At 35.6% G+C, this 13,414-nt stretch overlaps 2 protein-coding genes across 2 annotated transcripts; one reads left to right on the top strand and one right to left on the bottom strand.

Annotated features, from left to right (window-relative positions):
- The first annotated feature begins 4,522 nt into the window (after positions 1–4,522).
- LOC133864463 (uncharacterized) lies at positions 4,523–7,428 on the top strand. Its single transcript, XM_062300804.1, has 2 exons — positions 4,523–4,679; positions 5,323–7,428. The coding sequence occupies exon 2, from the start codon at positions 5,578–5,580 to the stop codon at positions 7,087–7,089; it is 1,512 nt and encodes a 503-aa protein (XP_062156788.1). The 5' UTR covers positions 4,523–4,679; positions 5,323–5,577; the 3' UTR covers positions 7,090–7,428.
- Positions 7,429–10,401: 2,973 nt separating this feature from the next.
- On the bottom strand, positions 10,402–11,233 carry LOC133862312 (CLAVATA3/ESR (CLE)-related protein 46-like). Its single transcript, XM_062298090.1, has 3 exons — positions 11,114–11,233; positions 10,913–10,983; positions 10,402–10,827 (listed from the first exon to the last, which is right to left on the bottom strand). The coding sequence occupies exons 1-3, from the start codon at positions 11,217–11,219 to the stop codon at positions 10,726–10,728; spliced, it is 279 nt and encodes a 92-aa protein (XP_062154074.1). The 5' UTR covers positions 11,220–11,233; the 3' UTR covers positions 10,402–10,725.
- Between the last annotated feature and the right edge of the window lie 2,181 nt (positions 11,234–13,414).

The following is a 13,414-nucleotide window of genomic DNA, read 5'->3' as shown; positions in this document are numbered from 1 at the left end:
AGAACGCAACCGCAAAAGCCGCTGATCCCACGCCAATTATGAGAAAGCCAAAACTGGGGTCGATGGAGGGGGTGGAGTTGTCCGCCATGTTAGAGAATATCAGTGATTAATTAGCAAAAGCTAGAGTGCCAAAAAAAAAAGGGCTAGCTATCAAACAATGTACGTAGCTGCAACGGTGATTACAAGATTAGAATTGTCTTATTTGTTTATTTTATGTAACCAAATGGCCCAAATTCGAGGCTTAGCAATAATTTGTTTGGAGGAACCCAAAAAAAAAAAAAAAAAAACTAAAATCAGTCAATGTGGTGTTATAGTTTCCTACATTGGGTTTATAATCTTTATTATTAGAGTATTCTCTATAATTGTGATTGTAATAGAATCCTTATGATTTGATTATCTTATTTGTATTGTATGCAAGTATTATGTTCTGATCTGTACATTAATCAATTAAAGGAATTGAGTGACTACTAAACCTACAAGACAAATTCAAATTTTCATGGTTTGATCAATACACTAATCAATCAGAAAATCGAGAGAGCACTACTGGAAGACTATATTAATACCAATAAGCCTCTAAGGCCCGACTAGTAAGAAAGCCTAAGACTATGCTAGGAGTCTAGGACTGGACCCTATGGCTAATTAAAGCCCACACCAGGTACAAGACTATATTATATACCAACAAGCCTTTAAGACTCTACTGGTAAAAAAGCCTAAGACTATGCTAGGAGTCTAGGACTAGACCCTATGGCTAATTAAAGCCAACACCAGGTATAAGACCAACAACAAGATTCATCATTATCTTCGTATGGCTTAGGGTTTAATTCAGATATTCCCTTATATATCTCAATCACACACTCAAGGAGATTCTCTTACCCATTTTTACTAGCTTTATTCTCTCTCAGCTAAGACTTTAATTGACTTGGGCGTCAGAGTGTCTCCAATCTCCTGACCAGCAGCCTTCTGACGATATCTCTTTTCTCTTTTAGGTGAAGCTCTTCCCTATAATGCAGTTTGAAGATCATCAAGAATTAGAGCAAAAATGTATAAATTAATACACTAACATGTGGATGTAAATCCTAGACCGAATTACGTTATTATTGTGTGTTTTCTCCCTTTTCTTCCCTCTCCCAATTTCATTATGAAGTTCTTTGCATCGATTTGAAATAAGTTTCATAGGGTTTAAATAGTAGCTTCTAACTCTCTGCCCCGAACTTCCATTTAAAATTTTGATGCTTTTAAACTACATTTTAACATTTTAAACTCTGTAGAGTTTATTACAAAACGGTGAAACTACATAGACTTGGTTTTATATTTTTTCACGTTTTTTTCTCTCTCTTTGGAGAGGTCTACAGCCATGAGGCCCGAGACAATGATTGGGCCACCTTAAGACCAATGTGGTCCAAGACTACGGGCCATGCAACATAGGATGTTGCCTGGTGGACTACGCACTTGGTGTGGAGTGTGTTGGATTATTGTAGGCCATGATTCTCTTGACTTGAAGGGAAATGGAGTGCAAGTATTTTATGGTTTAAACTAAAGTTTATAGTATTTAATAGTGTATATAATATTATATTATTTAAATAATTTAAATAATATGATAATGTAACAATATATACACCATTAAACGCTATAAAATCTAATATAAACTATGAAATGAAAAGGACCTTATTCTCATATTTCGATTCCAAGATCTGGTCTACGAATAATTTGTGTAACCAATTTTTCTGTTAAACATTTCTTCTAATTTAGCATATTAAATTAATATTTTTTTTTCTTAAAATCTCTATATCATATCAGAAAACTTTTCAAACCAAAAACAACAAATAAAAAAACCTAACAAGACACATTAACAAACATAACCGTAATTCTCACGTACATTTTTAAAACTACATGTAAAAATCATACGCTATAAAAACAAATATCAATTTAATATATTGAGTTGAAAGAATTTCCTCAACCGGAACAAATCTTTAACTTGCCCTCAAAACAAATATTAAAAATTGTTAAAAGTAAATCATAGACCAAGTTGCCCATATATAACTTAGGTAATCGTTGCAACTTGTGCTGCAATCTGCAGATGGGGCCTCCCCTCTTTGTTTATTATTGTTGTGTTTTTTTTTTTTTTTTTTTGGGTTCTCTTTTTAAGGTATTTTGATCTTACCCATTAAAATAAATGGTTTCAACTTGAAGAAGATAAAGGTATTGGATCTCTTTAGATTTAGGCCATTTCGCTTTTCAATATATTTAGTCTTATTATAAATTGCTTTTCTTATTTATTTCAGTTCTTCTGAGCTTTATTATAAAGCGCAAGCTTTTTAATGTAAAGGGGAAGTTGACACATCTTCATAGCCAATTGCCTGGTTATGACGTATGAAGGAGCTGCAAAATGCCAATATATAGCCAGTAATGGCAAACCATATTTTGATACGTTTTTAAGTATTTATCCCACACCGACAAGAATCACCTCGTAAGCGATCAGCAAATTCAACTATCTATATAAAACAAACAAAGAAAAAGCATTCTCCACTAATACGACGTTTTTTTTTTTTTTTTTTTTTTTTTTTTTTTTTTTTCACGTTTAGATAAGGTTGTAAGAAGACAAAGTTATGATATATGTAATAACACATAATCTAGTAAAGATATGAGAATAAGAAAGAGCCAGACACATAGAATTAAGGTGGTTTGACTTATAGCTTACGTCTACACGTTAAAATTTTTTATTGGCTATATATTTCCTTAATTTATTTTACTGTATGCAGACTCTATTTATAAAGAAAATAGTCTAAACGTTATAAGTCTCTTCTACTTCTAGTACAGTGACAACAATAAATCTAATTTATTATCTTATAATTCGTCTCTTGAGTGCTTGTAACTCTTGTCCCAATAAAAAAATAGTAGTACTATATCGTAAATTTAAAAATATGTTTAGTGTCATTTTTTTTTTGTGTGTATATATATATATATATTGTAAATTCATTATTTGATATGTGGGTAGTTTCATATATTCAACGGTGGATTTGCACATTTCTTATATGGATATGGACAATAAATGTGCAAGAGAATGAAATTAAACATTTTTCTTTTAGGGGTAATTACCTTTTTCCCCCATGAACTACCAAAAAATGCGCAATGCCCCCATGAACTACCAACTCGACCAAAATAGAGCATTCAACTACCAAAGACAACCATTTTCCCCCCTTCCGTCAGTTAAAGGGGTTAAAACAAACGGTCAACGGGTCATGTGCCGTTTTATATGGAGGCATGTTGGAAGATGATGGTAGTTCATGGGAGAAAAGAGGAAGATGGTAGTAGTTCATAGGGGGAAAAAAGGAAGAAAATGAGGGTAAAACGGTGTGTGACTGACGGAAGGGGAGAAAATGGTTATCTTTGGTAGTTGAATGCTCTATTTTGATCGAGTTGGTAGTTCATGGGGGCATCGCACATTTTTTGGTAGTTCATGGAGAAAAGGTAATTACCCCTTTCTTTTATTAAATCATTCGTTAGGATTTAAAACGTATTAGATCACTCCTTAAATTATATACCATTATTCAATCACTTCATTTGCTAGATTTTTCAACCACGAGCAAGTAATGACACATGTCATGTCCAATAATATATTTGACACGTGTACATGTTAAGTCAATACCAATTAATTTCTTCATTTTAAAAATGTTATATAAAAAGAATTAAAAATAAGAAAAAATAAATGAAAAGAAAGATGTTTAAGGTGGCCAAATCAGCACTCAAACTCTCAATGGTCATTGAGGGTAGTTGAGACAAAGGAGAACTGAAGCACCCATTATGGCCTTTGCCACTTTCACCCTAGACTTTGCGTATTTGAATCCTCTCCCATTCTTTAAAAAATGAGGGTATAATTGTCCAATAAAATATAAAAAAATAATTATGCCTTCATATTTATAATAACTAGATAATCTTTAGTTTATTTGAACCAGATATAATTAATTTCCTTTAGAGCCCTTGCACCAATCCAAATGGCTAAAATGAGATAGCCGAATCATTCATAATAGCTTTTGAAGTGATTCGGTCACCCTAAGGCCAAGCATCTCTCTCTTTTTTATTTTTCATGTGTTTAATATAATAATTTTAAAACAGCGTGGCAAAATTAATTAGTGCTCAATAACATTGACTGGTGTCAAAATGTTATTGAACATGACATGGCCTTAGCTAATGTGTCATTACTCATCGTTAAAAAATGTAACGAGGTAAACAATTTAATAACAATATGTACCTTAAAGAATAATTTAATCCATTTTAAATGTTCGAAAGTGATTTGATAAAATAGCAACCCGAATCTGCGATCATTTTTCCCATTTAAATTTAATAAACCAAGCTGCTTTTCTTTTCTTTCTTTTTTTTTTTTAAAAAAATAATAATAACAAATAATAATAATAATAATAATAATAACCAAAAGTAATGTTAGACTGCCCTAACACCGACACGCGTGACGCAAAGACTTGTGTCTCTCTCGCGCGCGCGCGTTAAGAAAATGAAAAGTCCTTCATTGTTACCTAACGGCGACAGTCTTCAAACGGCAGTCTTTGCTGGTGCGGGTCTGTTTAAACGGTTTCCGTTATCCATTATTTCTGTCTCTCTCTCTCAAAATGGGAATCGATTGCGAAAATTCTCAGTTCCTGCGGATTCGGACCCTTGCTTTACAGGTAATCTTCAAGTATCTCTTTGATTTTAACTTTCCCCTTTTCTTGGCCTTTAAGGTTAGGGTTTCGTGGTTGGTTTGATCGCTTTGAATCCTTAACATTTCTGTTATGTTCGTAGAGTTTCATGATATTATAGGGTTTCTGAAATTTCAGGTTGTTTATAGTTATGCTTCGTTTGTTTGCTGAGAAAGTGTAGGAAAGCAAAACTTTTTGAATAAATTTCGGGTTGTTTATATTTATGCTTCGTTTGGTTGCTGAGAAAGTGTAGGAAAGTAAAAACTTTTTGAATAAATTTCAGGTTATTTATATTTATACTTAGGATCTTTAAAAATCAAAGCTTTAGCTTACTTATCCACCCCCTCCCCAAAAAAAGAAAAAAAAAAAAAAGAAAAAAAAAAAAGAAAAAGAAGAAGATAAAACAACTCAAAAAAGGAAAAATCACTAAATTTTTAGCTCATGTGAGATCAGTACAAGTATTTGGCCTTCTATGGGTGGGTTTATTCATTGTTTGGAAATTAAACGACTTGAGAGATAACTTATATACAAATAATAATAATCAGTGATTTATGTTCATTTTCCTTGGCTTGTCTGCAACCAAGCTTGAATTCTTGGTGTGTTGATCAAATGTTCTGGTTGATGTTTTCAGGTCAATGTGGTTCTGACAATGTTGTCGGTCACTGTACTTTGAGTTATTGGTTACTCTTTGTGGTGAAGGGTAATTTGTGGGTTGAATCATGAAGATATTTGTGAGTTGCTTCTGTTGATGTGCTGACTGCGTAATGAGTCCACAATATTTGTGGGTTCAGTTCAATATATTAAGATGCTTGTGAGGTGATTTGGTTTTGGATGGGGTTTGGAAATTACACCCGAAAGCAAGACGAGCAAAAAGTTTGCTGAAGAAATGATGGGGGAAGCTCTCATCACGACCCTATCAATGGAGAGCCATCACCTCTCTACACTTTTGTCAATGGATATGGGTTCTTTGTCGCGCGAGGAATTGGAGAGAGAGATGAATCGGTCTGTCTTCTTTTCACAACCGCCCGATATCAATCTCCCGCTATTATCTGAACCTAGCCCACCTCCCCCAGCTTGGAGTGATCCATCTGACATCTTAGATGTAGGCCTGGGGTCTCAGATTTATGAGGAAGTGACTAAAGTCCACGTCACGAAAGTTGCACGGAAATGGACCAAGCGGCTTGACAGTGTTTGGGGTGCCTGGTTTTTCTTTAGTTTTTACTTCAAGCCTGTTTTGAATGAGAAATCAAAGTGTAAGATTGTTCGAGATAGTAATGGTGTGTCTGGATATGAGAAATCAGACCTGCTAGTAGACACGTTTTTGGTTCAGCATGACATGGAGAACATGTATATGTGGGTTTTCAAGGAAAGGCCTGAAAATGCACTGGGTAAGATGCAACTAAGGAGCTATATGAATGGCCATTCTCGCCAAGGGGAGCGTCCATTTCCATTTAGTGTGGACAAGGGTTTTGTTCGATCACACCGTATGCAGAGGAAGCATTACAGGGGTCTATCTAATCCTCAGTGTGTGCATGGTATTGAAGTTGTTCAGTCCCCCAACCTTATGGGTCTTAATGAGGAAGAGAGGAAGAGGTGGATGGAGCTTACGGGCCGAGATATAAACTTCTCTCTGCCGCTTGAAGCAAGTAATTTTGGTTTTTGGAGAAACCTACAGAACAACGAATTCGAGCTTGACCGATCCCTTCCTCCATTAAAAAATAACACGAATGCCCACCAAAGAAAATTGCTTAATCATACTGGTTTGAATTTGTCAACTCAGCCACCAGACTGTGGCAATAGTGATGGCATCTATCTTTCACCAGTATGTAACAAACGGAAGAAGGATTTGTTTTCTCATGGAAACGATGACAACTGTTATGTGCCTAACAATTCACATTTCGACAGGGTTTTGGATATGAAAATCTACCCAGTCAATCCCCCCTGGTTAAATGAGTTTAGTGGGGTAATGAAGAATGTGTATGGGCCTGTTACAGTTGCAAAAACTATATACGAGGATGACAAAGGGTTCTTGATAATTGTCAGCTTGCCTTTCGCAGATCTTCAGAGAGTAAAAGTTACCTGGAAGAACACTGACTCACATGGGATCATAAAGATATCTTGTGTGAGTAAGGCCTGCATGCCATTCATTAAGCGACAAGATCGGACATTTAAGCTAACTGATCCAACACCAGAGCACTGCCCTCCAGGGGAATTGATTAGGGAAATTCACCTTCCAGCCCGCATTCCAGAAGATGCTAAACTTGAAGCTTACTGCGCTGAGACAGGAGCAATGCTTGAGATTATTGTACCCAAACATCGTGTTGGATCAGAAGAACACGAAGTTCGTGTATGCCTTCGCACCCTCTCCATGGGAGTGAACGACCATTTGCCAACCTGAAAGAGGCATTAGTGTGATGGATGCCAGGATGATTACAGTCCTTGCTGCTTCATTTGTTCCTAAGCTTATTCCATAAAGGAATTCTATAAAAGTGGATCTTCATTTTTTTTTTCGTGACTGTGTCTTCCTATTGTCTCTTATCTTTGTCAGATTTTAGTTGGTCTTTAGACAGGTGATTGTATGTTCAATGTTGACCATCTTAGGCTTTACTTACCATACCATATATCTCTCCTTACTGGCTTTGACATGCACAAAATTTTTCCGTGCTTGTTCGAAGTATTTGGTTTTCTTTGTTATTTGACATGTTTGAATTTAAATTTGAAGTCTCATTTTATGCTTGGCTCTGAGGTTTTTATTCTTAATGTTATATTTTTGTCAATTCATTTTTGATGTGTCGACTGGATCTCTGGCTTGACGATGACTAGGATCCACCTTAGTAATTTCTGATTGAGATAAGGTACAATATCCTAGTTAGTCCAATACTTCTAATCTTGGCCAGTTTCTGCCACGTCAACCAACAATTTAAAACTCTATTTCCACCAGTTGCCGTCACCTTCACCAGCCTTACCGTCGCACTTCCACTATTAGTCTCCCACAACCACCACCATTGGTGTGGTCAGGCGGTGAGGCTGGAGAAGGTGACGATGGCTGGTGAAAAGAGGGAGTTTTAGGTTTTTTTGACTGATGTGGCAGAATTTCAGCCGTTGAATTAAAATGAATGGCCCAGGTTAGAGGGATTGCATAAGGTGCAATAACCTAGGTATTGTACCTGTTCTGATATTCTTCTGCCCTCTTTTTTTGATGTGTTGATGATAAACAGCCATATTTTTTACTTTTTCTGTAGTGATATTTGAGCTTTTCATACAGTGGTTTATGTTGATGGTGATTAAAGAAGCCTAATGATTGATGTTGTACAGTGTGTTATGCTGAGGAATTTATTGTTGATATGATATGATGTCATTATTTTTACTTTTAGCTGTAATCATTTTTAATCACAAGTTTTGCATTACCTTCCCTTCCTGGCATAGGATATGCAAAGCTCATCTCATTCTCACAGGTAGCAAGTTTTGACACCTGTTATGGATATACATATTTTACGCCTATATCCTTTGTTAATCGTACGTGCAAAATTTCTTATACTTGAATGAATTAGTATGAGTTATGGCTGCCTCTCGGAATTTGCTCAGAGTCTTCTACTGCCTCTCACTTGTTCTGTATGCAAACTCTTCTGCAAAGTTCGTGAAGGAATGAATTGTATGTGGACCAGCTCTGCTCTGCTACATGTTGGCTTGGGTTTAATAAGAAAGCTGAAAGAATTGAGCAAATGCTTTCAAATTGCTCATCCATTAGGGCCTTGACAAATTACTAAAGGATGACTGGCAATTGGCATAATGCTATAAGAATTGTATGTTTAAGCAAGGTGGTCGTCTCTGAAGGTCAGTGTACTCAAACTTGACGAGTAGAACCTTTAGATGCACGACATGCATGGAACAGTACCAAGAAAACTACGCGTTAATCCAAATTTTCCCTTCGGCCAGATAAAAAGTATAGACAGAATGCGTTAGTACATGGGGGGTTTTACCCATCCAGATCAACTTCTCAGAGGGGTGGAAGAATCTCTTTCTGAATTCAGTAAAGTTTCATCAACGGAAAGAGAGCAAAAGGGTGAAATTTAAGAGCAAGTTATTGTGGAGCGGAAAAGTTCTCGCGAGGGCGTTTACAAAGTTAACTGGGATGCTGTGGTGGACATGATCAACCAACGTATAGGGGTTAACATTATTGTGCAGGATAATAAAGGGAATGTGACTGCAGAAGAAGTTCAACCGAATCTGTTTATGTTGAACCAGTAGTGGCAGAAGCTTTGGTGACTTTGTTTGAATAAGAATTTAGTAAAGATTTAGGCCTTCAGAAAATCATGCTAGAAGGAGATGCAATGCAGATAGTAGTGAATGCAGTGAAGGTGAAAGAAAGAAATCGGAGTAATTTTGGACAAATTGTGGATGATATTAGAAGTGTTTTGGATACTTTGCAATTTTGGCAAGTTTGCCATGTGAAGAGAAGCTAATGGTGTAGCTCGTAGATTAGCTAAAGTAGCAGTACAACAGGGTGTTGATCAAGCATGGATGGAAGAGATTCTTGGTTTTATATGTGATAATGTAATGCTAGAGTAACGTGCTCTCTCATAGTGTTGGCAATGAAAATTTAATTCAATTCCTCCAACAAAAAAAACAAAAAAAAAACCCAAGAGAAGGACCAAAACATAGCTTGGTCTTAATTTCTTTGCCAAATCAAAATACATGCAACTCAGGAGTCATAGTTAAATCTAGCCTCTACAAAAGGCATCCATTTGTTCTTTACTGGCGTAATCAACGAAAAAAATGTGTGCTTGTTCAATGTTTTTGACACTGGCGTATTCAAATCCAATAACTGAACATCACTTATTGTAATGATCAGCCCTTACAAAGTTTTCCATGTCGTGCATAATGCATCTAGAAACTATTGTGTATCATCGTTGTTGTTGATAACATATTATCAGCACCGATATGTTAGTTTAAGTTCTTAAGTTATTTGCAACAACTTTTAACATTATTTAGGTACGACAATGGTGTCATCGCTGATAACCTTTCTTGACGAGGTAACTGCGACGATTGGTCATCGCTAAACGTTATTAGTTACAACTTTTAGACTTGTAGTTGTTGCTGAAAGCCAAATTTCTTGTAGTGAATTAACAATTGACAATCTTAGTTATTACTTTTAGTACATTAAAAAAAAAAAAAAAATTGTTCTAATGCAGGAATTGCCTTGCAAATGAGTATGCCAAGGCAGTGCTGGGTCCCTTATATAATATTGAATACATGGATCACCATGAACTGTTGCCTGGAACTGATCAATATTGTTTTTGTCAGTCAGCTATGGTCATGAAGCAAAACTTCAATTTATGTATGAGTACTTCCTGATAATCATGATTGACCAATCATAAGTGTAAACATTTTAAACAAAATAAGTCAACTTGAAATTTCTATATATCCATTGCAGCTCCAATCATTCGAAAAGTTTGTTTTTCGAGTTTACATTTGGAAATCAGATTCAAGATCTAGCTGGATATTTGAATGGACATGATTCAATATCCAACTACTCTTTTCCTATTCATGTCAAAGCATCTTTCGGACTAATTTCCACTTGTCAGATGAAGATCTATAATTTAGTGAGGGCTGTTCTGTTCTGGGAAGTTTGTCTTTAATTGAAGAACATAAGTTATTTGTAAAAATTAAGGCAGTTGATTTCCATATAGCCGTATCAACGTATCTAATGTAGAAAGAAAATTTGCAGTTATATATACCTTATGTTCCTGCAAACAGATGTTTGTACCACATATTCCAAATTAAAATTCAGCAGCATATGTGACACAGTTTTGAGAATCCTTCGAGCATGCAAAAACATTTCATGCTGTTAGTGTTAAAAGTACTCATATTAAAACCAATTCATATGAATGACCTTCCTTAATCCAAATAAAAAAACATCCTTCTGCAAGTATGCCACGGAAAAACATTACTTCTACATAGTATCTGACCAATCCCACTAACAAAAATGCCCTTCACCATATTTTTTGCTTGCCGAGCATGATAAATGCACCTCTCAACCACGCCTGGATATTGGTGGGTGCCGATTACCAATGGGGCTGGGTCCTGAAGGAACCTTATGAGCAGCTTTTTGGTCCTTCATTCCTGATTTGTTGATCTTTTCATGAAACAAGCAAAGTTATGTATTAGCCATTTCCATCACATATGAAATGAAAGCAATATTGGGAAGAAGAACTACTCACCCAAGGAGCTGACATGTATCCTGCAGCTGAGCTTTCTCTTGCCTGTGAAGGTTTGAGCTTGAAGAAACCAACTATGGAAGCATCAAACAAAAGAAAGTATATTTAATTACTTCTTTTTTCACTTCATTCTTAGGATATCAGTTTAGAATATATGCATTATGATCTTAGCAAGGCTAGTATATACACTATACAGGGTCTTGCCTGATTCTGCAGTGTGAATATTCCTCATAGCTGTGGAGTAACAACATTGAGAAGCAATGAGGATGAAGGCCAAGAAAATATATATTTGAATCTCTTTTCTCTTCATCTTGGCGTGAGCTTGTTCATGGATGGTGTAAATGGGGTATTTAAGGTCTAGGGGGTTATATAGGCATGAGAAATATCATCTTGATCAGTTAATCATTGCTTATTTGAAAGTATGGAATGCATGCTAAAGCTGTCTGGGAATCCAATGCTTTATTAGCTTTGAAATTAATAAGGCTATAAATGTTAATTTATTGTCATTGTCCGTTGACCTATCTTAGGCTATTTTCATATTATAGAGCCCTCAACGCTTTTGTCCTCCAACTCCTCAACAAAAAGATTCTTACTACAGCCTTTCGGTTCACGTAATGCTGGGATTTGCCAATCATGAAATAATTGGTGTTAGTAGCATGCTGATGCAGACTGAATATCTCCCCTGCTTAGGTGTAAAACTTTCTTCATTGCCTTTGGTTGATATCTGTTCGCACAGTTTACCGCACGCCGGTAGTCCCGTCAAAAACACCTGCAAAAACAAGAAACAAACAATGGTGATTTGCCGGAGAACACTCCGATGCCTAAGTCAATAGGGTGCTTTTATAGAATTTGATAGACAAGAAAGTAAGAGGGAAAAAATGTGTGAACAGCTCGGCACCGTTTAATTCTTGTCTTTGCAAGTCTTTTTGGCTGGACTACCGGCGTACGGTAAACTGCAGAACAAATTCTAATATTGACTGTACTTGGACTTTAATTTATTCTGCTTAAACATTCATAAAATTCACATTCTGCTATGAAATGAAATTATATGTTTAATAAACTACACTAGATACTCCATAAATTGTTTTAAAAGTTTGCTACGGATGATATGAGTTGCCCATTATGCATCATGCGGATGCTATTCTGGACCGCCTACTCTTTAAGAACACTGAATATGATCATATTGTTCTTGTTGTTCTTTGCTTTTACACTTTTGTTGGGTTAAAGAAGAAGCCAATTTATAAAGTCCATATAGAAAAATTGCACATCATTCTCTTATCATGTTAAAGTATTAATTAAATGATTAAATTCATCATTTTTTATCACTTTAAACTTTTAGAAAAAGTGATGTTTTAACATAGTATTAACTCTACAGTTAATCCCATTTCAAATAAATATTTCGCATGTTAGACATCACTTGTTGAATAGAAGTTTGAGTTGACACGTTAGTCGAATGTTAAAATAGTAATCAAATGATTAAATGCACAATTCTTACCAACTTAACTCTTTTAATTAGATAAATGGTAATTTGACTTATCTTTATCACAGGTTTCTCAACAGTACTGATTAAGGCAATATGCACTTAACTAGCTGCTAGCTTTAGAGCAATATATATTTAAACAGTGCTAATTATCCAATGATTACTTACAAATCATGAAGTGGTCCACCGAAGCCCTAATTTATATTGATGGTAAGTTCAGATTTAACAGTCTACATGCTCCACCTTAATTGCTTCCAAAAGTCAAAGCCTCTGCAGCTCTTTCAAGTACTATAGTATTATCAAGAATTTTCACCTTTTCTAATCTATTTGTGATTGAGAAGAAGTTACCCAGAGCAGGACACCAATTATCACAGAGAAGACCCTTGCCATGGTAATGATGTTGCCGGCTTCACTGACCACCAATGAGACAACTCATAATGATGCTTTTAGTACTGTTAATACAAATTATTCTGCAGAAAATTATCATAGGTTTTGTGTAAGCTAGTGATTACAATTCATCCAGGCTTTTCTAGTAAAAGTTGTTTGGCTGTTTTGAATTCCCTGTTAGGCTTGTGGTTGAAGTTGTCCTCTCTTTTGACCTGCCTTGTTCATGATCAAGGCAACTTTAGAAGCCATTCCAAGGCTCCATTATTGTATCAGTAACTTATAGTTCATGCATGCACTTGCTTTTTGTCGTTGGTTACATTAGGTGAGACTATTAATTAGATGATTAATCAAAATTCCAATTACTAATACCATAAAAAAAAATCAAATCAAATTACTAATGGGTTTGCAGATTTATTTTGTCCTTTGTAAAGCTCAATCATGTTTAGTTGGTCTTAATTATGCATGTGGACCTTTTTAATTTTTGTATGGAAAATGTTACAGTCCATATAAGCTTCTCAACTGTACCGATTTTTCATTTACCAAAATGCCCCACAAGCGTTGGCTCTCCTTAAAGGGAGGGAACGTGCCGTTTAAGAGAAAGTTGAGTGTCACGTGTCACAATATGAAAGAAGAAATTA

Source organism: Alnus glutinosa, chromosome 3 (assembly GCF_958979055.1).
Source record: "Alnus glutinosa chromosome 3, dhAlnGlut1.1, whole genome shotgun sequence".
Lineage (NCBI taxonomy): Eukaryota > Viridiplantae > Streptophyta > Magnoliopsida > Fagales > Betulaceae > Alnus > Alnus glutinosa.
The sequence above is the reverse complement of the archived record's forward strand: the minus strand, read 5'-3'. Positions and strand labels throughout refer to the sequence as shown.

Excerpts from the sequence above, each read along its gene's own strand:
- LOC133864463 (XM_062300804.1), top strand. The coding sequence starts at position 5,578 with ATGATGGGGGAAGCTCTCATCACGACCCTATCAATGGAGAGCCATCAC.
- LOC133862312 (XM_062298090.1), bottom strand. The coding sequence starts at position 11,219 with ATGAAGAGAAAAGAGATTCAAATATATATTTTCTTGGCCTTCATCCTC. Across the intron at positions 10,984-11,113 it reads TATTCACACTGCAGAATCAG|TTGGTTTCTTCAAGCTCAAA; the intron begins GCAAGACCCTGT and ends ATGCTTCCATAG. Across the intron at positions 10,828-10,912 it reads GATACATGTCAGCTCCTTGG|ATCAACAAATCAGGAATGAA; the intron begins GTGAGTAGTTCT and ends TTTCATGAAAAG.